The sequence below is a fragment of the Zonotrichia leucophrys genome, chromosome 2, assembly GCF_028769735.1.
Source record: "Zonotrichia leucophrys gambelii isolate GWCS_2022_RI chromosome 2, RI_Zleu_2.0, whole genome shotgun sequence".
Classification (NCBI taxonomy): domain Eukaryota; kingdom Metazoa; phylum Chordata; class Aves; order Passeriformes; family Passerellidae; genus Zonotrichia; species Zonotrichia leucophrys.
In genome coordinates, this window is record NC_088171.1 from 152635203 (window position 1) to 152660017 (window position 24815).

At 41.0% G+C, this 24815-nt stretch overlaps 1 protein-coding gene across 1 annotated transcript in view; it reads left to right on the forward strand.

Moving 5' to 3' along the window:
* The window catches only part of ARHGAP39 (Rho GTPase activating protein 39), a 190484-nt gene that overhangs the window by 156227 nt on the left and 9442 nt on the right, over positions 1 to 24815 (forward strand). Inside the window, exons 6-8 of the mRNA XM_064706796.1 lie at positions 10512 to 10604; positions 18577 to 18650; positions 24440 to 24639. Coding sequence (XP_064562866.1) covers positions 10512 to 10604; positions 18577 to 18650; positions 24440 to 24639 — 367 coding nt within the window. The remainder of the gene's footprint in view (positions 1 to 10511; positions 10605 to 18576; positions 18651 to 24439; positions 24640 to 24815) is intronic.

A 24815-nucleotide genomic window follows, 5' to 3' on the forward strand; every position in this document is an offset into this window, starting at 1 on the left:
ACATCTCCTGGAGGTGCAACCATGGGGCCTTTCCCACCCTTTTCCTTCCCAGAATCCAGCAGGAACTGAGCTTTGGCACCTTTGTTGTGGGATCAGTGTCACCTCCGTTCCTGGAACTTCTCCAATTCCCTGAAGTTCCTTCCAACCCAAACCATTCCATGATTCCATGTCCCAACTCGTGGATTTGGTTCCTTTCCTTTTGGATTAATCTCGTCATGGAGAGGATGAGGAACCCATCCAGAACATCTCCTGGAGGTGCACCTGGTGCTTTTGGGTCTCTCCCACCCTTCTCCTTCCCAGAATCCAACAGGAACTGAGCTCTGACACCTTTGCTGTGGGATCAGTGTCACCTCTGCTCCTGGAACTTCTCCCATGCCCTGAAGTTCCTTCCAACCCAAACCATCCCATGATTCCATGTCCCAGCCCATGGATTTGGTTCCTTTCCTCTTGGATGAATCTCCTGGTGGAAAGGTGGATGAGGAACCCATCCAGAACATCTCCTGGAGGTGCAACCATGGGGCCTTTCCCACCCTTCTCCTTCCCAGAAATCCCACAGGAGATCCAAGAGGAAATGAGCTTTGACACCTTTGGATGAGGAACCCATCCAGAACATCTCCTGGAGGTGCACCTGGTGCTTTTGGGCCTTTCCCACCATTTTCCTTCCCAGAATCCAGCAGGAACTGAGCTTTGACACCTTTGGGGGATCAGTGTCACCTCCACTCCTGGAACTTCTCAAGTTCCTTCCAACCCAAACCATCCCATGATTCCATGGTTTCCTCCATTCCCACCTCCAGATGTTTCCTCTCAAGTAGCTTTGGACCCAAACCATTCCATGATTCCATGTCCCAACCCATGGATTTGGTTCCTTTCCTCTTGGAGGAATCTCCTGGTGGAAAGGTGGATGAGGAACCCATCCAGAACATCTCCTGGAGGTGCACCTGGTGCTTTTGGGTCTCTCCCACCCTTCTTCTTCCCAGAATCCAGCAGGAACTGAGCTTTGACACCTTTGTTGTGGGATCAGTGTCACCTCCGTTCCTGGAACTTCTCCAATTCCCTGAAGTTCCTTCCAACCCAAACCATTCCATGATTCCATGGATTTGGTTCCTTTCCTCTTGGATGAATCTCCTGGTGGAAAGGTGGATGAGGAACCCATCCAGAACATCTCCTGGAGGTGCAACCATGGGGCCTTTCCCACCCTTCTCCTTCCCAGAATCCAACAGGAGATCCAAGAGGAAATGAGTTTTGACACCTTTGGATGAGGAACCCATCCAGAACATCTCCTGGAGGTGCACCTGGTCTGGGGCCTTTCCCACCATTTTCCTTCCCAGAATCCAGCAGGAACTGAGCCCTGACACCTTTGGGGGATCAGTGTCACCTCCACTCCTGGAACTTCTCAAGTTCCTCCCAACCCAAACCATCCCATGATTCCACGGTTTCCTCCATTCCCACCTCCAGATGTTTCCTCTCAAGTAGCTTTGGACCCAAACCATTCCATGATTCCATGTCCCAACCCATGGATTTGGTTCCTTTCCTCTTGGATGAATCTCCTGGTGGAAAGGTGGATGAGGAACTCATCCAGAACATCTCCTGGAGGTGCATCTGGGGCTGTGGGACCCTTCTCACCCTTCTCCTTCCCAGAATCCAACAGGAGATCCAAGAGGAAATGAGCTTTGACACCTTTGGATGAGGAACCCATCCAGAACATCTCCTGGAGGTTCATCTGGGGCTTTGGGGCCTTTCCCACCCTTCTCCTTCCCAGACATCCAACAGGAACTGAGCTCTGACACCTTTGGGGGATCAGTGTCACCTCCACTCCTGGAACTTCTCAAGTTCCTCCCAACTTAAACCATCCCATGATTCCACGGTTTCCTCCATTCCCACCTCCAGATGTTTCTTCTCGAGTAGCTTTGGATCCAAACCATTCCATGATTCCATGTCCCAACCCAAGGATTTGGTTCCTTTCCTCTTGGATGAATCTCCTGGTGGAAAGGTGGATGAGGAACCCATCCAGAACATCTCCTGGAGGTGCAACCATGGGGCCTTTCCCACCCTTCTCCTTCCCAAAAATCCAACAGGAGATCCAAGAGGAAATGAGCTTTGACACCTTTGGATGAGGAACTCATCCAGAACATCTCCTGAAGGTTCATCTGCTGCTTTCGGGCCATTCCCACCCTTCTCCTTCCTGGAAATCCAACAGGAGATCCAACAGGAACTGAGCTTTGACACCTTTGGGGGATCAGTGTCACCTCCACTCCTGGAACTTCTCAAGTTCCTCCCAACCCAAACCATCCCATGATTCCACGGTTTCCTCCATTCCCACCTCCAGATGTTTCTTCTCAAGTAGCTTTGGATCCAAACCATTCCATGACTCCCTGTCCCAACCCATGGATTTGGTTTCCTTTCCTCTTGGATGAATCTCCTGGTGGAAAGGTGGATGAGGAACCCATCCAGAACATCTCCTGGAGGTGCACCTGGTGCTTTTGGGTCTTTCCCACCCTTCTCCTTCCCAGAATCCAACAGGAGATCCAAGAGGAAATGAGTTTTGACACCTTTGGATGAGGAACCCATCCAGAACATCTCCTGGAGGTTCATCTGCTGCTTTCGGGCCATTCCCACCCTTCTCCTTCCTGGAAATCCAACAGGAGATCCAAGAGCTTTGGCACCTTTGGGGGATCAGTGTCACCTCCACTCCTGGAACTTCTCAAGTTCCTTCCAACCTAAACCATCCCATGATTCCATGGTTTCCTCCATTCCCACCTCCAGATGTTTCTTCTCAAGTAGCTTTGGATCCAAACCATTCCATGATTCCATGTCCCAACCCATGGATTTGGTTCCTTTCCTCTTGGAGGAATCTCCTGGTGGAAAGGTGGATGAGGAACCCATCCAGAACATCTCCTGGAGGTGCAACCATGGGGCCTTTCCCACCCTTCTCCTTCCCAGAATCCAACAGGAGATCCAAGAGGAAATGAGCTTTGACACCTTTGGATGAGGAACCCATCCAGAACATCTCCTGGAGGTGCACCTGGTCTGGGGCCTTTCCCAACCTTCTCCTTCCCAGAATCCAGCAGGAACTGAGCTCTGACACCTTTGGGGGATCAGTGTCACCTCCGCTCCTGGAACTTCTCAAGTTCCTCCCAACCCAAACCATCCCATGATTCCACGGTTTCCTCCATTCCCACCTCCAGATGTTTCCTCTCAAGTAGCTTTGGATCCAAACCATTCCATGATTCCATGTCCCAGCCCATGGATTTGGTTCCTTTCCTCTTGGATGAATCTCCTGGTGGAAAGGTGGATGAGGAACCCATCCAGAACATCTCCTGGAGGTGCATCTGGTGCTTTTGGGCCTTTCCCACCCTTCTCCTTCCCAGAAATCCCACAGGAGATCCAAGAGGAAATGAGCTTTGACACCTTTGGATGAGGAACTCATCCAGAACATCTCCTGAAGGTTCATCTGCTGCTTTCTGGCCATTCCCACCCTTCTCCTTCCTGGAAATCCAACAGGAGATCCAAGAGCTTTGACACCTTTGGGGGATCAGTGTCACCTCCACTCCTGGAACTTCTCAAGTTCCTTCCAACCCAAACCATCCCATGATTCCATGGTTTCCATCATTCCCACCTCCAGATGTTTCTTCTTTGGATTCAAAATTCCAGGATTCCATGGTTTCCCTCATTAACATCTCCAGATGTTTCTTCTCGAGTAGCTTTGAACCTAAAATTCCAGCATTTCATGGTTCCACCATCATTCCCACCTCCAGATGTTTCTTCTGGAGAAACTTTAGATCCAAAATTCCATGGTTTCCATCGTTCTCACCTCCAGATGTTTCTTCTCAAGTAGCTTTGGATCCAAAATTCCAGGATTCCATGGTTTCCATCATTCCCACCTCCAGATGTTTCTTCTTTGGATCCAAAATTCCAGGATTCCATGGTTTCCATCTCTCCCATCGCCAGATGTTTCCTCTGGAATAACTTTGGATCCAGAATTTCGGGATTCCATGGTTTCCATCATTCCCACCTCCAGATGTTTCTTCTCCAGTAGCTCTGGATCCACAATTCCAGGATTCCATGGTTTCCATCATTAACATCTCCAGATGTTTCTTCTGGAGAAACTTTAGATCCAAAATTCCATGGTTTCCATCGTTCCCACCTCCAGATATTTCTTCTTTGGATCCAAAATTCCATGGTTTCCCTCATTTCCACCTCCAGATGTTTCTTCTCATGAAGCTTTGGATCCAAAATTCCAGGATTCCATGGTTCCACCATCATTCCCACCTCCAGATGTTTCCTCTCAAGCATCTTTAGATCCAAAATTCCAGGATTCCATGGTTTCCATCATTCCCACCTCCAGATGTTTCTTCTCATGAAGCTCTGGATCCAAAATTCTCAGGATTCCATGGTTTCCATCTCTCCCATTGCCAGATGTTTCCTCTGGAATAACTTTGGATCCAGAATTTCAGGACTCCATGGTTTCCATCATTCCCACCTCCAGATCTTTCTTCTCCAGTACCTTTGGATCCATGATTCCATTATTTCCCTAATTTCCATCTCCAGATGTTTCTTCTCATGAAGCTTTGGATCCAAAATTCCAGGACTCCATGGTTCCACCATCATTCCCACCTCCAGATGTTTCCTCTCCAGTAGCTTTAGATCCAAAATTCCAGGATTCCATGGTTTCCATCTCTCCCATCGCCAGATGTTTCCTTAGGAATAACTTTGGATCCACAATTCCAGGATTCCATGGTTTCCATCATTCCCATCTCCAGATGTTCCTTCTTTGGATCCAAAATTCCAGGATTCCATGGTTCCACCATCATTCCCACCTCCAGATGTTTCCTCTCCAGTAGCTTTAGATCCAAAATTCCAGGATTCCATGGTTCCACCATCATTCCCACCTCCAGATGTTTCCTCTCAAGCATCTTTAGATCCAAAATTCCAGGATTCCATGGTTTCCATCATTTTCACCTCCAGATGTTTCCTCTCCAGTAGCTTTGGATCCAAAATTCCAGGATTCCATGGTTTCCATCATTCCCACCTCCAGATGTTCCTTCTTTGGATCCAAAATTCCAGGACTCCATGGTTCCACCATCATTCCCACCTCCAGATGTTTCTTCTGGAGAAACTTTAGATCCAAAATTCCATGATCCCAAGGTTCCACCATCATTCCCACCTCGAGATGTTTCCTCTCCAGTATCTTTGGATCCAAAATTCCAGGATTCCATGGTTTCCATCATTCCCACCTCCAGATGTTCCTTCTTTGGATCCAAAATTCCAGGACTCCGTGGTTCCACCATCATTCCCACCTCCAGATGTTTCCTCTCCAGTAGCTTTGGATCCAAAATTCCAGCATTTCATGGTTCCACCATCATTCCCACCTCCAGATGTTTCTTCTGGAGAAACTTTAGATCCAAAATTCCATGGTTTCCATCATTCCCACCTCCAGATGTTTCTTCTGGAGAAACTTTAGATCCAAAATTCCATGGTTTCCATCATTCCCACCTCCAGATGTTTCTTCTTTGGATCCAAAATTCCAGGATTCCATGGTTTCCATCATTCCCACCTCCAGATGTTTCTTCACCAGTAGCTTTAGATCCAAAATTCCAGGATTCCATGGTTTCCATCTCTCCCATCGCCAGATGTTTCCTCTGGAATAACTTTGGATCCAGAATTTCAGGACTCCATGGTTTCCATCATTCCCACCTCCAGATGTTTCTTCTCCAGTAGCTCTGGATCCACAATTCCAGGATTCCATGGTTTCCATCATTAACATCTCCAGATGTTTCTTCTGGAGAAACTTTAGATCCAAAATTCCATGGTTTCCATCCTTCCCACTTACAGATCTTTCTACTTTAGATCCAAAATTCCATGGTTTCCATCATTCCCACCTCCAGATCTTTCTTCTCCAGTACCTTTGGATCCATGCTTCCATTATTTCCCTCATTTCCACCTCCAGATGTTTCTTCTCAAGTAGCTTTGGATCCAAAATTCCAGGATCCCATGGTTCCACCATCATTCCCACCTCCAGATGTTTCCTCTCGAGCATCTTTAGATCCAAAATTCCAGGATTCCATGGTTTCCATTGTTCTCACCTCCAGATGTTTCTTCTCAAGTAGCTTTGAACCTAAAATTCCAGGATTCCATGGTTTCCATCATTCCCACCTCCAGATGTTCCTTCTTTGGATCCAAAATTCCAGGACTCCATGGTTTCCATCATTCCCACCTCCAGATGTTTCCTCTCCAGTAGCTTTGGATCCAAAATTCCATGATCCCAAGGTTCCACCATCATTCCCACCTCCAGATGTTTCTTCTCAAGTAGCTTTGGATGCAAAATTTGACAGAAATTTGAGATATTTAGGAATTTCAGGAGATCCCATCCAACCTTGGGATTGGTTGTCCCAAACCCTTCACCCTCTGGAGGTCCCCATGAGTCGATGTCACCTCCTGGTGGGTCATGGATGAGGTGGGATTGGGGATCCTGGAGGATTTTGGGGATTTTGGATCCCAAATTTCTCCTGGGGTTCCTTGAGCTCCTGGAGGAACATCCATGGGGGGACACCAGGAGCTGATCCCACCCCAGGTGGACACAGAGGGTGGAGAAGACCCCGATTTTGGATCCCAAATTTCTCCAGGGGTTCCGAGGTCTCCTTGAGCTCCTGGAGGAACATCCATGGGGGGACACCAGGAGCTGATCCCACCCCAGGTGGCCACAGAGGGTGGAGAAGACCCCGATTTTGGATCCCAAATTTCTCCTGGGGTTCCGAGGTCTCCTTGAGGAACATCCATGGGGGCCACCAGGAGCTGATCCCACCCCAGGTGGCCACAGAAGGTGGAGAAGACCCCGTGGGACATCCTGGGAATGTCGGGATGGGTCGGGTTGGTCCCACCAGAGGTGCCAAAGTCATTTCCCGCCAAAGTCAAAGCTCCGCCCCCAATTCCCCTCAGCCAATCAGATTTCGTTGTCTTTGTGTTGATTGGTTTCGTTGTCGGTGTTGATTTGTTTGAATTTGCATTTTGAGTCCATCTCATTTGGTTAAATTTGCATATTCATTGCCATTTTAATTGTGGTTTTATCTTTAATTTTATTTTTATTTTTTCCTTTTATTTTCAGTTTTAATGATAATTTCGTTTTAATTTAATTTTAATTTTAATTTTAATTTTAATTTTATTTTAATTTTAATTTTAATTTTAATTTAATTTTAATTTTAATTTTAATTTTAGCTTTATTTTAAATTTAAATTTCATTCTAATTCTAATTAGAATTTTAATTTATTTTCTTTAATTTCATTTTTACTTCTTATTCTATTCTTAATTTATATTTTAATTTATATCTTATTTATTTTATTTAATTTTCTTACTTTATTTTCCATTTTATTTCCATGGTATTATGAATTTATATCTTTATTTTCTCTTAATTATTAATTTTCTTCTTAATTTTCTTTATTATTTTTTAATATCTATTTTATTTTTATTTTCATTTTAAATTCCTTTTCCAGTAAACTTTGACACTTTTCCTAATTTTATAATCTTTGCTTATTAAATTTTAATTTATTTTTGATTTTTTAAATTTAATTTTATTTACGGATTTTTTTATTTTTCTGTTTTCATTTTATTTTAATTTTGTATTTTTATTTTTATTTCATCTCTTTATTTTCACTCCCATTTTCACTTCAATGTTTTTTCATTTCCTTTCAATTTTTATTTCCATTTTATTTGTTCATTTTCCTTTATTTAACTTTCTATTTTTATTTTTATTTAATATTTATTTCTTTTTTTACTTTCAATGTTCCTTCAATTCTTCCTTTAACTTTATTTAATTTTATTTTATTTTTTTAATTTTAAATTTAATTTTATTTTTTGATGTTGTAACTTCGGTTTGAACTTCAATTGTTAATTTTAATTAATTTCCTTTTTTATTGTATTTTGGTTTTAGATTTTAATTTCGTTTTAATGTCATTTTATTGTCATTTCAAATGTTCTTTTTGTTTTATTTAGAATTTAATTTCAAGTTTTGTTTTCTTTTCAATATTCATTTCATTTCAGGTTTTAAATTTCATTTTCAATTTTTATTTTTGATTTTAAATTCAATTTCAAGATTTCCATCTCAATTTCCATTTTGTTTCAAATTTTAATTTCAATTTCATTTATTTCAATGTTTTCTACATTAATTTCAATTGTAATTTTACATTTAAATGTTTCTTTAATTTCAATTTAATTGGATTTAAAAATTTTTTCTTTTATTTCTATTTTAATCTTAATTTATTTTATCTTTTTTATTGTAATTGTAATTTTAAATTTAATTTAATTTTTTGTTTTAATTTCAATTTTAAATGAATGTTTTAATTTTAATAATAGTTTTCATTTTAATTTTGATTTTCACTTCAATTATAATTTTTAATTTCTTGAATTTTTGTTTTCATTTCAGTTTTAACTTAAATATTTTTAGGCTTTATTGAAATTTAATTTCTTTAATTTCAATTTATTATTTAATTTAAATTTTAATTTCATTTTTAATTAAAAATTTAATTTAATTTTTTATTTAAATTTCTATTTCCATTTAATTTTTTAATTTTTAATTTCAATTTTAATTTTAATTTGTTTCAATTATAATTTAATGTTTTTAATTTTAATTTCATTTTTATTTTTAATATGATTTTATTTTTATTTTTAATTTTAATTGAATTTTTTAATTTTAATTTCAATTTTAATTTCGATTTTAGTTTTAATTTTAAGTTTCAATTTCAATTTTAATTTAATTTTTTTAAATTTTAATTACAATTTCAATTTCAATATTAATTTAATTTTAGTTTTAATTTCAATTTCATTTTTTAATTTTAATTTTAATTTAAGTTTTAATTTCAATTATAATTTAAATTTATTTATTTTAAATTTTAGTTTAGTTTTTAACTTTTTAAATTTCAATTTTAATTTCAATTTAATTTTTTCAATTTTCATTTTACTTTAAGTTTTAATTTTAATTTTAATTTAATTTTATTAATTTTAATTTTAATTTCATTTTTAATTAAACTTTTTAGGTTTTAATTTTAATTTTAATTTAATTTTTTAAATTTTAATTGTTATTTGAAATTTTAATTTAAATTTTACCTTTATTTTATTTTTTTTAATTTAATTTTTAATTTCGTTTTTAATGTAACTTTTTAAATTTCAATTTTAATTTCCATTTAATTTTTTAAATTTTAGTTTTTAAGTTTTAATGTAAATTTTACTTTAATTTTATCAACTTTAATTTAAATTTTAATTTAGTTTTTAATTCAACTTTTTAAATTTTAATTTTAATTTTCAATTTAATTTTTTAAAATTCAGGTTTTAAGTTTTAATTTAAATTTTACTTTAATTTTATTAATTTTAATTTAAATTTTAATTTTGTTTTTAATTCAACTTTTTAAATTTCAATTTTAATTTCCATTTAATTTTTTAAATTTTAGTTTTCAAGTTCTAATTTAAATTTTACTTTATTTTTATTACCTTTAATTTAAATTTTAATTTCGTTTTTAATGTAACTTTTTAAATTTTAATTTCAATTTAATGTTTTAAATTTTAGTTTTTAAGTTTTAATTTAAATTTTACTTTAATTTTGTCAACTTTAATTTAAATTTTAATGTAACTTTTTAAATTTTAATTTTACATTCAATTTCACTTTTTAAATTTTAGGGTTTTTTAAATTTAAATTTTAATTTTTTTTAATTTAAATTTTAATTTAGTTTTTAATTTAACTTTTTAAATTTTAATTTTAATTTCAATTTAATTTTTTCAATTTTCATTTTTATTTTAAGTTTTAATTTTAATTTTAATTTAATTTTATTAACTTTAATTTAAATTTTAATTTCATTTTTAATGTAACTTTTTAAATTTTAGTTTTAATTTCAATTTAATTTTTTAAATTTTAATTTTCATTTTAAGTTTTAATTTTAATTTTAATTTTAATTTAATTTTATTACCTTCAGTTTAAATTTTAATTTTGTTTTTAATTCAACTTTTTAAATTTCAATTTTAACTTCAATTTAATTTTTTAAATTTCAGGTTTTACGTTTTAATTTAAATTTTACTTTTATTTTATTAATTTTAATTTTAATTTTAATTTCGTTTTTAATGTAACTTTTTAAATTTCAATTTTAATTTCAATTTAATTTTCTAAATTTCAGGTTTTAAGTTTTAATTTAAATTTCAATTTCATTTGATTAATTTCAACTTAAAATTTTAATTTCATTTTTAATCTAACATTTTAAATTTTAACTTTAATTTTAATTTCATTTTTCATTTAACTTTTTAAATTTTAATTTTAATTTTAATTTTAATTTTAATTTTAATTTTAATTTCCATTTAATTTTATTAATTTTAATTTTAATTTTAATTTTAATTTTAATTTTAATTTACCTTTTTAAATTTTAATTTTAATTATTTCAATTTTATTTTTTAAATTTTAATTTAATTTTGGTTGCAATTTCCATTTCTGTTTCCATCTCCATTTCCATCCCCGTCCCCCCCCGGATCCCCCCCAGTCTCGCGGCACCTTCGGCTCCTCCTGGCCAGGACCAATCAGAAGAAACCCAAATTGCGCAAGAAACCCAAGGCCCAGAGCCCGGAGAGCCCGGGTAGGGAGACGCAGTCCCCACTGTGCCCCGGGGCGGTCATTAATTAGTTAATTAATCGGGGAAATTAATTGGGGCAGCATAGACTTGGTGTGGTTTATTTAGTAGTATTATTAGTATTAGTGGTGGTATTTATATTAATGGTATTGGTATTGGTGTTAGTATTGCATTAATTGGGGTAATTAATAATGGTCAGGCAGACTTGGTGTCATTTATTTAATAATATTATTAGTATTAGTGCTGGTATTAATATTAGTGGTAGTGGTATTGGTATCGCATTAATTGGGGTAATTAATAACAGTCAGGTAGACTTGGTGTCATTTATTTAATAATATTAGTATTAGTATTAGTATTAATGTTAGCATTAGTAGTATTGGCATTGCATTAATTGGGGTAATTAATAACGGTCAGGTAGACTTGGTGTCATTTATTTAATAATATTATTAGTATTAGTGCTGGTGGTATTGGTATTGCATTAATTGCGGAAATTAATAATGGTCAGGTAGACTTGGTGTCGTTTATTTAGTAGTAGTATTAGTATTAGTGGTGGTATTTATATTAATGGTATTGGTATTGTTATTGGTATTGGTATTGGTATTACATTAATTGGGGTAATTCATAACGGTCCAGTAGACTTTAGTGTCGTTTATTTATTAATATTAATATTATTAGTATTAGTATTAGTGCTGGTATTAATATTAGTGGTCTTGGTATTGCTTTAATTGCGGTAATTAATAACAGTCAGGTAGACTTGGTGTCATATTTTTAATAATATTAATATAATTAGTATTAGTATTAATGTTAGCATTAGTAGTATTGGCATTGCATTAATTGGGGTAATTAATAATGGTCAGGTAGACTTGGTGTCGTTTATTTAATAATATTAATATTATTATTGATGTTGGTATTAATATTAGCATTAGTAGTATTAGCATTGGTATTGGTATTGGTATCGCATTAATTGGGGTAATTAATAACGGTCAGGTAGACTTGGTGTCATTTATTTAATAATATTAATATTATTACTATTCGTGTTGGTACTAATATTAGCATCAGTAGTATTAGTATTTAAATACTGTTAGTATTTTTATTAGTATTAATTTTGGTATTGGTATTAATATTAGTATTGGTATTGGTATTAGTATTGCATTAATTGGGGTAATTAATAATGGTCAGGTAGACTTGGTGTCATTTATTTAATAATATTAATATTATTAGTATTAGTGTTGGTACTAATATTAGCATCAGTAGTATTAGTATTTGAGTACTGTTAGTATTAGTATTAGTATTAATTTTGGTATTGGTATTGGTATTGCATTAATTTGGGTAATTAATAACGGTCAGGTAGACTTGGAGTCATTCATTAATTTATATTAATATTATTAGTATTAGTGCTGGTATTAATATTAGTGGTAGTGGTATCGGTATTAGTATCGCATTAATTGGGGTAATTAATAACGGTCAGGCAGACTTGGTGTCATTTATTTAATAGTATTATTAGTATTAGTGCTGGTGGTATTGGTATTGGTATTGCATTAATTGGGGTAATTAATAACGGTCAGGTAGATTTGGTGTCGTTTATTTAGTAGTATTATTAGTATTAGTGCTGGTATTAATATTAGTGGTAGTGGTCTTGGTATTGCATTAATTGGGGTAATTAATAACGGTCAGGTAGACTTGGTGTCGTTTATTTATTAATATTAATATTATTAGTATTAGTATTAGCATTGGTATTGGTATTGCATTAATTGGGGTAATTAATAATGGTCAGGTAGACTTGGTGTCGTTTATTTATTAATATTATTAGTATTAGTGCTGGTATTAATATTAGTGGTAGTGGTATTGGTATTGGTATTACATTAATTGCGGTAATTAATAACGGTCAGGTAGACTTGGTGTCATTTATTTAATAATATTAATATTATTAGTATTAGTGTTAATGTTAGCATTAGTAGTATTGGCATTGCATTAATTGGGGTAATTAATAATGGTCAGGTAGACTTGGTGTCGTTTATTTAATAATATTATTACTATTGATGTTGGTATTAATATTAGCATTAGTAGTATTAGCATTGGTATTGGTATTGCATTAATTGGGGTAATTAATAACGGTCAGGTAGACTTGGTGTTGTTTATTTAGTAGTATTATTAGTATTAGTGCTGGTATTAATATTAATGGTATTGGTATTGGTATTGCATTAATTGCGGTAATTAATAATGGTCAGGTAGACTTGGTGTCGTTTATTTATTAATATTATTAGTATTAATGTTAGCATTAGTAGTATTGGCATTGGTGTTGGTATTGGTATTGCATTAATTGCGGTAATTAATAATGGTCAGGTAGACTTTGGTGTCGTTTATTTATTAATATTAATATTATTAGTATTAGTGCTGGTATTAATATTAGTGGTAGTGGTATTGGTATCGCATTAATTGGGGTAATTAATAATGGTCAGGTAGACTTGGTGTCGTTTATTTAATAGTATTATTAGTATTAGTGCTGGTATTAATATTAGTGGTAGTGGTATTGGTATTGCATTAATTGGGGTAATTAATAATGGTCAGGTAGACTTGGTGTCATTTATTTAATAGTATTATTAGTATTAGTGCTGGTATTAATATTAATGGTATTGGTATTGGTATTGCATTAATTGGGGTAATTAATAATGGTCAGGTAGACTTGGTGTCATTTATTTAATAGTATTATTAGTATTAGTGCTGGTATTAATATTAGTGGTAGTGGTATCGGTATTAGTATCGCATTAATTGGGGTAATTAATAATGGTCAGGTAGACTTGGTGTCATTTATTTAATAGTATTAAAATTAGTAGTTTTAGTGTTGGTATTAATATTAATGTTAGTAGTATTAGTATTGGTATCGGCACTGGTATTGGCATTGCATTAATTGGGGTAATTAATGACAGCCACGTAGACTTGGTGTCATTTATTTAATAATATAAATATTATTAGTATGAGTGTTGATATTAATATTAGCATCAGTAGTATTAGTATTGGTATTGCATTAATTGGGGTAATTAATAACAGTCAGGTAGACTTGGTGTCATTTATTTAATAATATTAATATTATTAGTATTAGTGTTGGTATTAATATTAGCATCAGTAGTATTAGTATTTGAGTACTGTTTGTATTAGTATTTGTATTAGTATTAATTTCGGTATTGGTATTGGTATTAGTATTGCATTAATTGGGGTAATTAATAATGGTCAGGTAGACTTGGTGTCGTTTATTTAATATTAATATTATTAGTATTAGTGTTGGTATTAATATTAGCATCAGTAGTCTTGGTATTGGTATCGGTATTAGTATTAGTATTGCATTAATTGGGGTAATTAATAATGGTCAGGTAGACTTGGTGTCGTTTATTTAATAGTATTATTAGTATTAGTGCTGGTATTAATATTAGTGGTAGTGGTATTGGTATTGCATTAATTGGGGTAATTAATAACGGTCAGGTAGACTTGGTGTCATTTATTTAATAATATTAATATTATTAGTATTAATATTAGCGTTAGCAGTATTAGCATTGGTATTGGTATTGCATTAATTGGGGTAATTAATAACGGTCAGGTAGACTTGGTGTAGTTTATTTAGTAGTATTATTAGTATTAGTGCTGGTATTAATATTAGTGGTAGTGGTATCGGTATTAGTATCGCATTAATTGGGGTAATTAATAATGGTCAGGTAGACTTGGTGTCATTTATTTAATAGTATTATTAGTATTAGTGCTGGTATTAATATTAGTGGCATTGGTATTGGTATTGGTATTACATTAATTGGGGTAATTAATAATGGTCAGGTAGACTTGGTGTTGTTTATCAATATTATTAATATTAGTATTAGTATTAATGTTAGCGTTAGTAGTATTGGTATTGGTATTGCATTAATTGGGGTAATTAATAACGGTCAGGTAGACTTGGTGTCGTTTATTTATTAATATTGATATTAATATTATTAGTATTAGTATTAATGTTAGCGTTAGTAATATTGGCATTGGTATTGGTATTGCATTGACTGGGGTAATTAATAATGGTCAGGTAGACTTGGTGTCACTTATTTAATAATATTAATATTATTAGTATTAATGTTAGCATTAGTAGTACTGGCATTGGTATTGGTATTGGTATCACATTAATTGGGGTAATTAATAATGGTCAGGTAGACTTGGTGTCGTTTATTTATTAATATTAATATTATTAGTATTAATATTAGTGTTAGCAGTATTAGCATTGGTATTGCATTAATTGGGGTAATTAATAACGGTCAGGTAGACTTGGTGTCGTTTATTTAATAGTATTATTAGTATTAGTGCTGGTATTAATATTAGTGGTAGTGGTATTGGTATCGCATTAATTGGGGTAATTAATAACGGTCAGGTAGACTTGGTGTCGTTTATTTATTAATATTAATATTATTAGTATTAGTGCTGGTATTAATATTAGTGGTAGTGGTATCGGTATTAGTATCGCATTAATTGGGGTAATTAATAATGGTCAGGTAGACTTGGTGTCATTTATTTAATAGTATTATTAGTATTAGTGCTGGTGGTATTGGTATTGGTATTGCATTAATTGGGGTAATTAATAATGGTCAGGCAGACTTGATGTCGTTTATTTAATAGTATTATTAGTATTAGTGCTGGTATTAATATTAGTGGTAGTGGTCTTGGTATTGCATTAATTGGGGTAATTAATAACGGTCAGGTAGACTTGGTGTTGTTTATTTAGTAGTATTATTAGTATTAGTGCTGGTATTAATATTAATGGTATTGGTATTACATTAATTGTGGTAATTAACGGTCAGGTAGACTTGGTGTTGTTTATTTATTAATATTAATATTATTAGTATTAGTGCTGGTATTAATATTAGTGGTATTGGTATTGGTATTGCATTAATTGGGGTAATTAATAATGGTCAGGTAGACTTGGTGTCATTTATTTAATAGTATTATTAGTATTAGTGCTGGTGGTCTTGGTATTGCATTAATTGGGGTAATTAATAATGGTCAGGTAGACTTGGTGTCATTTATTTAATAATATTAATATTATTAGTATTAGTGTTGGTATTAATATTACTGTTAGTGGTATTAGTATTGGTATTGCATTAATTGGGGTAATTAATAACAGTCAGGTAGATTTGGTGTTGTTTATTTAGTAGTATTATTAGTATTAGTGCTGGTATTAATATTAATGGTATTGGTATTGGTATTACATTAATTGCGGTAATTAATAATGGTCAGGTAGACTTGGTGTCGTTTATTTATTAATATTGATATTAATATTATTAGTATTAGTATTAATGTTAGCGTTAGTACCATTGGCATTGGTATTGGCACTGGTATTGCATTAATTGGGGTAATTAATAACGGTCAGGCAGACTTGGTGTCATTTATTTAATAATATTATTACTATTAGTGTTGGTATTAATATTAATGTTAGTAGTATTAGTACTAATATTAATATTAGTATTGGTATTAATATTAGTATCGCATTAATTGGGGTAATTAATAATGGTCAGGTGGACTTGGTGTCATTTATTTAATAATATTAATAGTATTAGTATTAGAATTAATATTAGTGTTAGCAGTATTGGCATTGGTGTTGGTGTTCCCGGGGCTGTTGGGATGGTCCAGAAGGTCCCACCAGGTCCCCAAGGCTCTGGGATGGTCCAGAAGGTCCCACCAGGTCCCCGGGGTTTCTCCTGGAATGGTCCAGAGGGTTCCACCAAGTCCCACCAAGGGTTGGTCCAGAAGGTCCCACCAGGTTCTCAGGGTTTTTGGGATTTTCCAGAAGGTCCCCAGAACTTCTCCTGGATGGTCCAGAAGGTCCCACCAGGTCTCCAAGGCTCTGGGATGCTCCAGAAGGTCCCACCAGGTCCCCAGAGCTTCTCCTGGGATGGTCCAGAAGGTCCCACCAGGTCCCCAGAACTTCTCCTGGGATGGTCCAGAAGGTCCCACCAGGTCTCCAAGGCTCTGGGATGGTCCAGAAGGTCCCATCAGGTCCCCAGGGTTTCTCCTGGAATGGTCCAGAAGGTTCCACCAAGTCCCACCAAGGGTTGGTCCAGAAGGTCCCACCAGGTCCCCAAAGCTTCTCCTGGGATGGTCCAGAAGGTCCCATCAGGTCCCCAGGGTTTCTCCTGGAATGGTCCAGAAGGTCCCAAGGCTCTGGGAATGATCCAGAAGGTCCCACCAGGTCCTCAGGGTTTTTGGGATGGTCCAGAAGGTCCCACCAAGTCCCAGAGTTTCTTCTAAGGTTGTCCAGAAGGTCCCACCAGGTCCCCAGAGCTTCTCCTGGGATGGTCCAGAAGGTCCCACCAGGTCTCCAAGGCTCTGGGATGATCCAGAAAGTCCCACCAGGTCTCCAGAACTTCTCCTGGGATGGTCCAGAGGGTCCCAAGGCTCTGGGAATGATCCAGAAGGTCCCACCAGGTCCCCAGGGTTTTTGGGATGGTCCAGAAGGTCCCACCAGGTCCCCAGAGCTTCTCCTTGGATGCTCTAGAAGGTCCCACCAGGTCCCCAGGGTTTCTCCTGGAATGGTCCAGAGGGTCCCAAGACTCTGGGATGGTCCAGAAGGTCCCACCAGGTCCCCAGAACTTCTCCCAGGATGCTCCAGAAAGTCCCATCACGTCCCTGGGGTTTGTCCTGGGATGGTCCAGAAGGTCCCACCAAGTCCCACCAAGGGAGACCCACCAGGTCTCCAGGACTGTTGGGATTTTCCAGAAGGTCCCACCGGGTCCCCAGAACTTCTTCTGGGATGGTCCAGAAGGTCCCATCAGGTCCCCAGGGTTTCTCCAGGAATGGTCCAGAGGGTCCCAAGACTCTGGGAATGATCCAGAAGGTCCCACCAGGTCCCCAGGGTTTCTCCTGGGATGGTCCAGAAGGTCCCACCAAGTCCCAGAGTTTCTTCTAAGGTTGTCCAGAAGGTCCCACCAGGTCCCTGGGGTTTTTGGGATGGTTCAGATGGTTCCACCAGATCTCCAAGGCTCTGGGATGGTCCAGAAGGTCCCACCAGGTCCCCAGGGTTTCTCCTGGAATGGTCCAGAAGGTTCCACCAAGTCCCACCAAGGGTTGGTCCAGGAGGTCCCACCAGGTTCTCAGGGCTGTTGGGATTTTCCAGAAGGTCCCACCAGGTCCCCAGAGCTTCTCCTGGGATGGTCCAGAAGGTCCCACCAGGTCCCCAGAGCTTCTCCTGGGATGGTCCAGAAGGTCCCACCAGGTCCTCAGGGTTTCTCCTGGGATGGTCCAGAAGGTCCCACCAGGTCCCCAGAGCTTCTCCCAGGATGGTCCAGAAGGTCCCACCAGGTCCCCGGGGTTTCTCCTGGAATGGTCCAGAGGGTTCCACCAAGTCCCACCAAGGGTTGGTCCAGAAGGTCCCACCAGGTTCTCAGGGCTGTTGGGATTTTCCAGAAGGTCCCACCAGGTCCCAGGGGTTTCTCCTGGGATGGTCCAGAAGGTCCCACCAGGTCCCCAGAGCTTCTCCTGGAATGGTCCAGAAAGTCCCATCAGGTCCCCGGGGTTTCTCCTGGAATGGTCCAGAAGGTTCCACCAAGTCCCACCAAGGTTTGGTCCAGAAGGTCCCCTCAGGTCTCCAGGGTTGGTGGGATCGGCGCCATCTCCTCACTGGAGAACATCAGGAACAGGAGATGGGGTGAGAAGATGGAAGTGGTGGGACCTGGAGAAGACAGAGGGGGTGGGAGTGGTGACCGTGGCAGTGGTGGCCTCCAAAAGCCACCTGAGATGGAGCCTCCAAAAGCCACCTGAGATGGAGCCACCACGGAGCTCCAGAGCTCCACCTCGGGTGGTTCCTCCAAGGTTCTTGAGAGGTTTGAGGAGGACACAGGATGGGGATGGAGAAGGACCATGGGGAGGGGACAGGGGGAGCTCCTTAAGGTCCTGGAGGTGACATCCCACCGCCCTGGAGGTGACATCCCACCACCCACCGTGTCTTCTCCTGCAGGGGTGGCCATCAGCACCTACGCCAAGTACTGCTACAACAAACTGCAGAAGGCGGCGCTGACCGGGGCCAAGAAGGTACCGGGACCTGGGGTGGCCTTGGCCGGGGGGGACAACCCGGGGACAACCCGGGGACAATGAGGGGACAACCAGGGGACAATGAGGTCACCTCCCACCAGGGCCATCCTGGAGCTCCTGGGGTTGGGGAAGGGCTGGAGGAGGAGGAGGGAGGGAGGTGGGATGGGTGGTGGTGGTGGTGAGGAGAACTTGAGGAGAACTTGAGGAGAACTTGAGGAGAACTTGAGGAGAACTTGAGGAGAACTTGAGGAGAACTTGAGGAGAACTTGAGGAGAACTTGAGGAGAACTTGAGGAGAACTTGTGGGGAACTTGAGGAGAACTTGAGGAGAACTTGTGGAGAACTTGTGGGGAACTTGAGGAGAACTTGAGGAGAACTTGAGGAGAACTTGTGGGGAACTTGGAGAACTTGAGGAGAACTTGAGGAGAACTTGAGGAGAACTTGAGGAGAACGTTTGAGGAGAACTTGTGGAGAACTTGTGGAGAACTTGAGGAGAACTTGTGGAGAACTTGAGGAGAACTTGAGGAGAACTTGTGGAGAACTTGAGGAGAACTTGTGGAGAACTTGAGGAGAACTTGAGGAGAACTTGAGGAGAACTTGTGGAGAACTTGTGGGGAACTTGTGGAGAACTTGTGGAGAACTTGAGGAGAACTTGTGGAGAACTTGAGGAGAACTTGTGGAGAACTTGTGGGGAACTTGAGGAGAACTTGTGGAGAACTTGAGGAGAACTTTTGAGGAGAACTTGTGGGGAACTTGAGGAGAACTTGTGGAGAACTTGAGGAGAACTGGGTGGAGAACTTTTGAGGAACTTGAGGAGAACTTGAGGAGAACTTGAGAACTTGTGGAGAACTTGAGGAGAACTTGAGGAGAACTTGTGGAGAACTTGAGGAGAACTTGAGGAGAACTTGAGGAGAACTTGAGGAGAACTTGAGGAGAACTTGTGGAGAACTTGAGGAGAACTTGAGGAGAACTTGAGGAGAACTTGAGGAGAACTTGTGGAGAACTTGAGGAGAACTTGAGGAGAACTTGAGGAGAACTTGAGGAGAACTTGAGGAGAACTTGTGGAGACCTGGAGATGTCCTGGAGAGCATCTAAGGAACTTCTGGGAAGCTTCTGGAACATTTCTGGAGAACTTCTGGAGAACTTCAGGAGAACCTCTGGAGGCCTGGAGATGTCCTGGAGAGCATCTAAGGAACTTCTGGGAAGCTTCTGGAACATTTCTGGAGAACTTCTGGAGACCTGGAGGTCTTCGGGAGAACATCTAAGGAACTCCTGGAGAACTTCTGGGAACCTTCTGGAACATTTCTGGAGAACTTCTGGGGATCTTCTGGAGAACTTCAGGAGAACCTCTGGAGACCTGGAGGTCTTCGGGAGAACATCTAAGGAACTTCTGGAGAACTTCTGAGAACCATCTGGGAACCTTCTGGAAAGCCTGAAAGGATCTTCTGGGCACCTCATGAAACCCATCTGGGGATCTTCTGGAGAACTTCTGAGAACTCCCTGAAGACTTCTGGAGACCTTCAGGAGATCTTCTGGAGAGCGTCTAAGGAACTTCTGGAGAACTTCTGGGAACCTTCTGGGACATTTCTGGAGAACTCCTCGGAGGGAGGTTCTGGGAAGCATCTGGGGATCTTCTGGAGAACTTCCAAGAACCATCTGGGAACCTTCTGGAAAGCCTGAAAGGATCTTCTGGGCACCTCTTAAAACCCATCTGGGGATCTTCTGGAGAACTTCTGAGAACTCCCTGAAGACTTCTGGAGAACTTTTGGAGAGTTTCTGAGAACCTCGTGAAGACCTTTAGGAGACCTTCTGGGAATGTTCTGGAAACTTCTTAAGGACCTTCTGAGGGCCTTCAGAAGATGTTCCAGAGACCATCAGGAGATCTTCAGGAGACCTTCTGAGAACCTGGCAGGGAGGACCTTGTGGGAATTTTCTGAGGAACTTCTGGAGAACTTCTGGGATTCTTCTGGAGATCTTCTGAGGACTTTGTGGAGAACTCCTTGTGGGGAGCTTCTGGGAAGCATCTGGGGATCTTCTGGAGAACTTCTGGGAACCTTCTGGGAACTCCCTGAAGACTTCTGGAGACCACCTGGTGTTCCAGCGACCATCAGGAGATCTTCAGGAGACCTTCTGAGAACCTGGCAGGGAGGACCTTGTGGGAATTTTCTGAGGAACTTCTGGGAACCTTCTGGAGATCTTCTGAGGACTTTGTGGAGAACTCCTTGTGGGGAGCTTCTGGGAAGCATCTGGGGATCTTCTGGAGAAGTTCCGGGAACCTTCTGGGAACCTTCTGGAAAGCCTGAAAGGATCTTCTGGGCACCTCTTAAAACCCATCTGGGGATCTTCTGGAGAACTTCTGGAGAACTTCTGAGAACTTCCTGAAGACTTCTGAAGAACTTTTGGAGAGTTTCTGAGAACCTCGTGAAGACCTTTAGGAGACCTTCTGGGAATGTTCTGGAAACTTCTTAAGGACCTTCTGAGGGCCTTCAGAAGATGTTCCAGGGACCATCAGGAGATCTTCAGGAGACCCCCTGAGAACCTGGCAGGGAGGACCTTGTGGGAATTTTCTGAGGAACTTCTGGGATTCTTCTGGAGACCTCCTGAGGACTTTGTGGAGAACTCCGTGTGGGGAGCTTCTGGGAAGCATCTGGGGACCTTCTGGAGAACTTCTGAGAACCTTCTGGAAACCCTGAAAGGATCTTCTGGGCACCTCTTAAAACCCATCTGGGGATCTTCTGGAGAACTTCTGAGAACTCCCTGAAGACTTCTGGAGACCACCTGGAAATTTTCTGCAGAGTTTCACCTTTAGGAGACCTCCTGGAAATGTTCTGGAAACTTCTTAAGGACCTTCTGTGGACCTTCAGAAGACGTTCCAGGGACCATCAGGAGATCTTCAGGAGACCACCTGAGAACCTGGCAGGGAGGACCTTGTGGGAATTTTCTGAGGAACTTCTGGGAACCTTCTGGAGACCTCCTGAGGACTTTGTGGAGACCTTTTAAGGACCTCCTGTGGATCTTCTGAAGACACCCTGGAGAGTGACCGAGGATCTTCTGGAGATGCTCTGGGAACTCCCTGAAGATCTTGCAGGGACCTTCTGGGAACCTTCTAAGGACCTTCAGGAGAACTCCTGGGAGTCCCCTGGAGACCTCTGAGGACCTTCTGGAGACCTTCTGGGGATTTTCTGGGGACTTTCTGAAGACATTCCAGAGACCATCTGGTGAACTTCAGGAGACCTTCTGGGAACTCCCTGGAGACCTTCTGAGAACTTCCTGAGGAACTTCTGGAGACCTTCTGGAGACCTTATGGGGAGGAACCTTCTGGGAACTTCTGAGGAACTCCTGGAGACCTTGTGGGAGCTTTCTAAGGAACTTCTGGAGACCTTTTGGAAACCCTATAGGGAGGGACCTTCTGGGAACTTTCTGAGGAACTTCTGGAGAACCTCTGGGAACTCTCTGGAGACCTTCTGGGAACTTTCTGAGGAACTCCTGGAGACCTTCTGGGAACTCTCTGGAGACCTTCTGGGACTTATCTAAGGAGCTTCTGGAGACCTTCTGGAAACCTTATAGGGAGAGACCTTCTGGGAACTTCTGAGGAACTCATGAAGAACTTCTGGAAACTCTCTGGAGATCTTCTGGGAGCTTTCTGAGGAACTTCTGGAGAACTGGGAACTCTGGGGACCTTCTGGGAGCTTTCTGAGGAACTTCTGGAGAACCTCTGGAAACTCTCTGGAGATCTTCTGGGAAATATCTGAGGAACTTCTGGAGACCTTCTGGAAACCTTATAGGGAGGGACCTTCTGAGAACTTTCTGAGGAACTTCTGGAGACCTTCTGGAAACCTTATAGGGAGGGACCTTCTGGGAACTTTCTGAGGAACTTCTGGAGAACCTCTGGAAACTCTCTGGAGATCTTCTGAGAACTTTCTGAGGAACTTCTGGAGACCTTCTGGAAACCTTATAGGGAGAAACCTTCTGGGAACTTTCTGAGGAACTCCTGGAGACCTTCTGGGAACTTTCTGAGGAACTTCTGGAGACCTGGAAACTCTGGAGACCTTCTGGGAGCTTTCTGAGGAACATCTGGAGACCTTCTGGAAACCTTATGGGGAGGAACCTTCTGGGAACTTTCTGAGGAACTCCTGGGGACCTTCTGGAAGCCCAGCACCGATGTTCAGCTTTCCAGAAGAATCCCAGAGCTGAGGCTCCTTCTCCTCCTGGACAAATCCATGGGTGGAGATCCTCCAGCGTGGCCATGGTCCCACCAAGCTCCATGGGGATGGATGGATGGATGGATCCATGGATGGATGGATGGATGGATGGATGGATCCATGGATGGATCTGGTTCCTTCTCCTGAGGTCACCTCAGTGGCCACCATCCACTGGGTTCCCTCAACTTCTCCTTTCTCCAAGGCCATGGAGGTTTCTCCATGGTGGCCACCACAGTCATGGTGGGGTGTTGGTGGCACCATCCAGGTTCTCCTTGCTCCATGGAGGTTTCTCCATGGTGGCCACCACAGTCATGGTGAGGTCTCGGTGGCACCAGAAGCTCCCAAAATGTCTCCAAGTCCATGGAGGTTTCTCCATGGTGTCCCCCAAGATGGTCTCCTGGTGGCACCAAGCTCCCAAACGAGCTCCAAGGCCATGGAGGTTTCTCCATGGTGGCCACCAGAGTCATGGTGGGATCTTGGTGGCATCAAGAAGCTCCCAAGACAGTTCCTCCATGGTGGCCCCCAGAGTCATGGCAGGGTCTTGGTGGCACCATCCAGGTGGGTCCCTCCAACTTCTCCTTGCTCCATGGTGACCACCACAGTCACGGTGGGGTCTTGGTGGCACCAAGGTCCCAAGATGTCTCCAAGTCTTTGGAGGTTTCTCTGTGGTGGCCACCAAAGTCATGGTGGGATCTTGGTGGCACCATCCACTGGGTTCCCTCAACTTCTTCTTCCTCCAAGGTCATGGGGATCGTTCGTGGTGGACACCAAAGTTGTGGTGAGGTCTTGGTGCCACCATCCAGGTTCTTCTTGGTCCATGGGGGTTTCTCCATGGTGGCCACCAAAGTCATGATGGGGTCTCGGTGGCACCATCCAGGTTCTCCTCACTCCATGGAGGTTTCTCCATGGTGACCACCACAGTCATGGCAAGGTCTTGGTGGCACCATCCAGGTTCTCCTCGCTCCATGGCGGTTTCTCCATGGTGGCCACCACAGTCATGGTGGGACCATCCAGGTTCTCCTCGCTCCATGGCGGTTTCTCCATGGTGGCCACCACAGGCTTTTGGCTCCTCCACCTTCCCCCCTCGCACGCTGGTGGAACCACCACGCCCACGTGTCCTGGGATCCCACCACGAAGCTCCACCATGGAGCTCCACCATGGAGCTCCACCACGAAGCTCCACCACGAAGCTCCACCACGGAGCTCCACCACGAAGCTCCACCATGGAGCTCCACCACGAAGCTCCACCATGGAGCTCCACCATGGAGCTCCACCATGGAGCTCCACCACGAAGCTCCACCATGGAGCTCCACCACGGAGCTCCACCACGGAGCTCCACCACGAAGCTCCACCATGGAGCTCCACCATGGAGCTCCACCACGAAGCCCCACCACGAAGCTCCACCATGGAGCTCCACCACGAAGCTCCACCATGGAGCTCCACCACGAAGCTCCACCATGGAGCTCCACCACGGAGCTCCACCACGAAGCCCCACCACGGAGCTCCACCACGGAGCTCCACCACGCACAGGCGGTGGCGCCGAGCAGATCCCACCCGGAGCTCCACGCTGACCTGGGTTGTCCCTGCAGGGCCTGAAGAAGCCGAACCTGGAGGAGATCCGGCACGCCAAGAACGCCATCTTCAGCCCGTCCATGTTCGGCAGCTCGCTGCAGGAGATCGTGGCCATGCAGAAGGAGCGCTACCCCGACCGGCAGCTGCCCTGGGTGCAGACCCGGCTCTCCGAGGAGGTCCTGGCCCTCAACGGCGACCAGACCGAGGGCATCTTCAGGTAAAGCCACCCCACGCCCAGGGACACCTCGTGGTGCTGGTGGTGAGGTGGAGGTTCTCGAGAAGGTTGGGGGTTCTGGGGTTCTTCTGCTCTGGTGGGTGCTGGAAGGTCATGGGGGTTGGTTTGTGGTGGACAACAAAGTGGTGGTGGGGTCTTGGTGGTGCCATCAAGGTTCT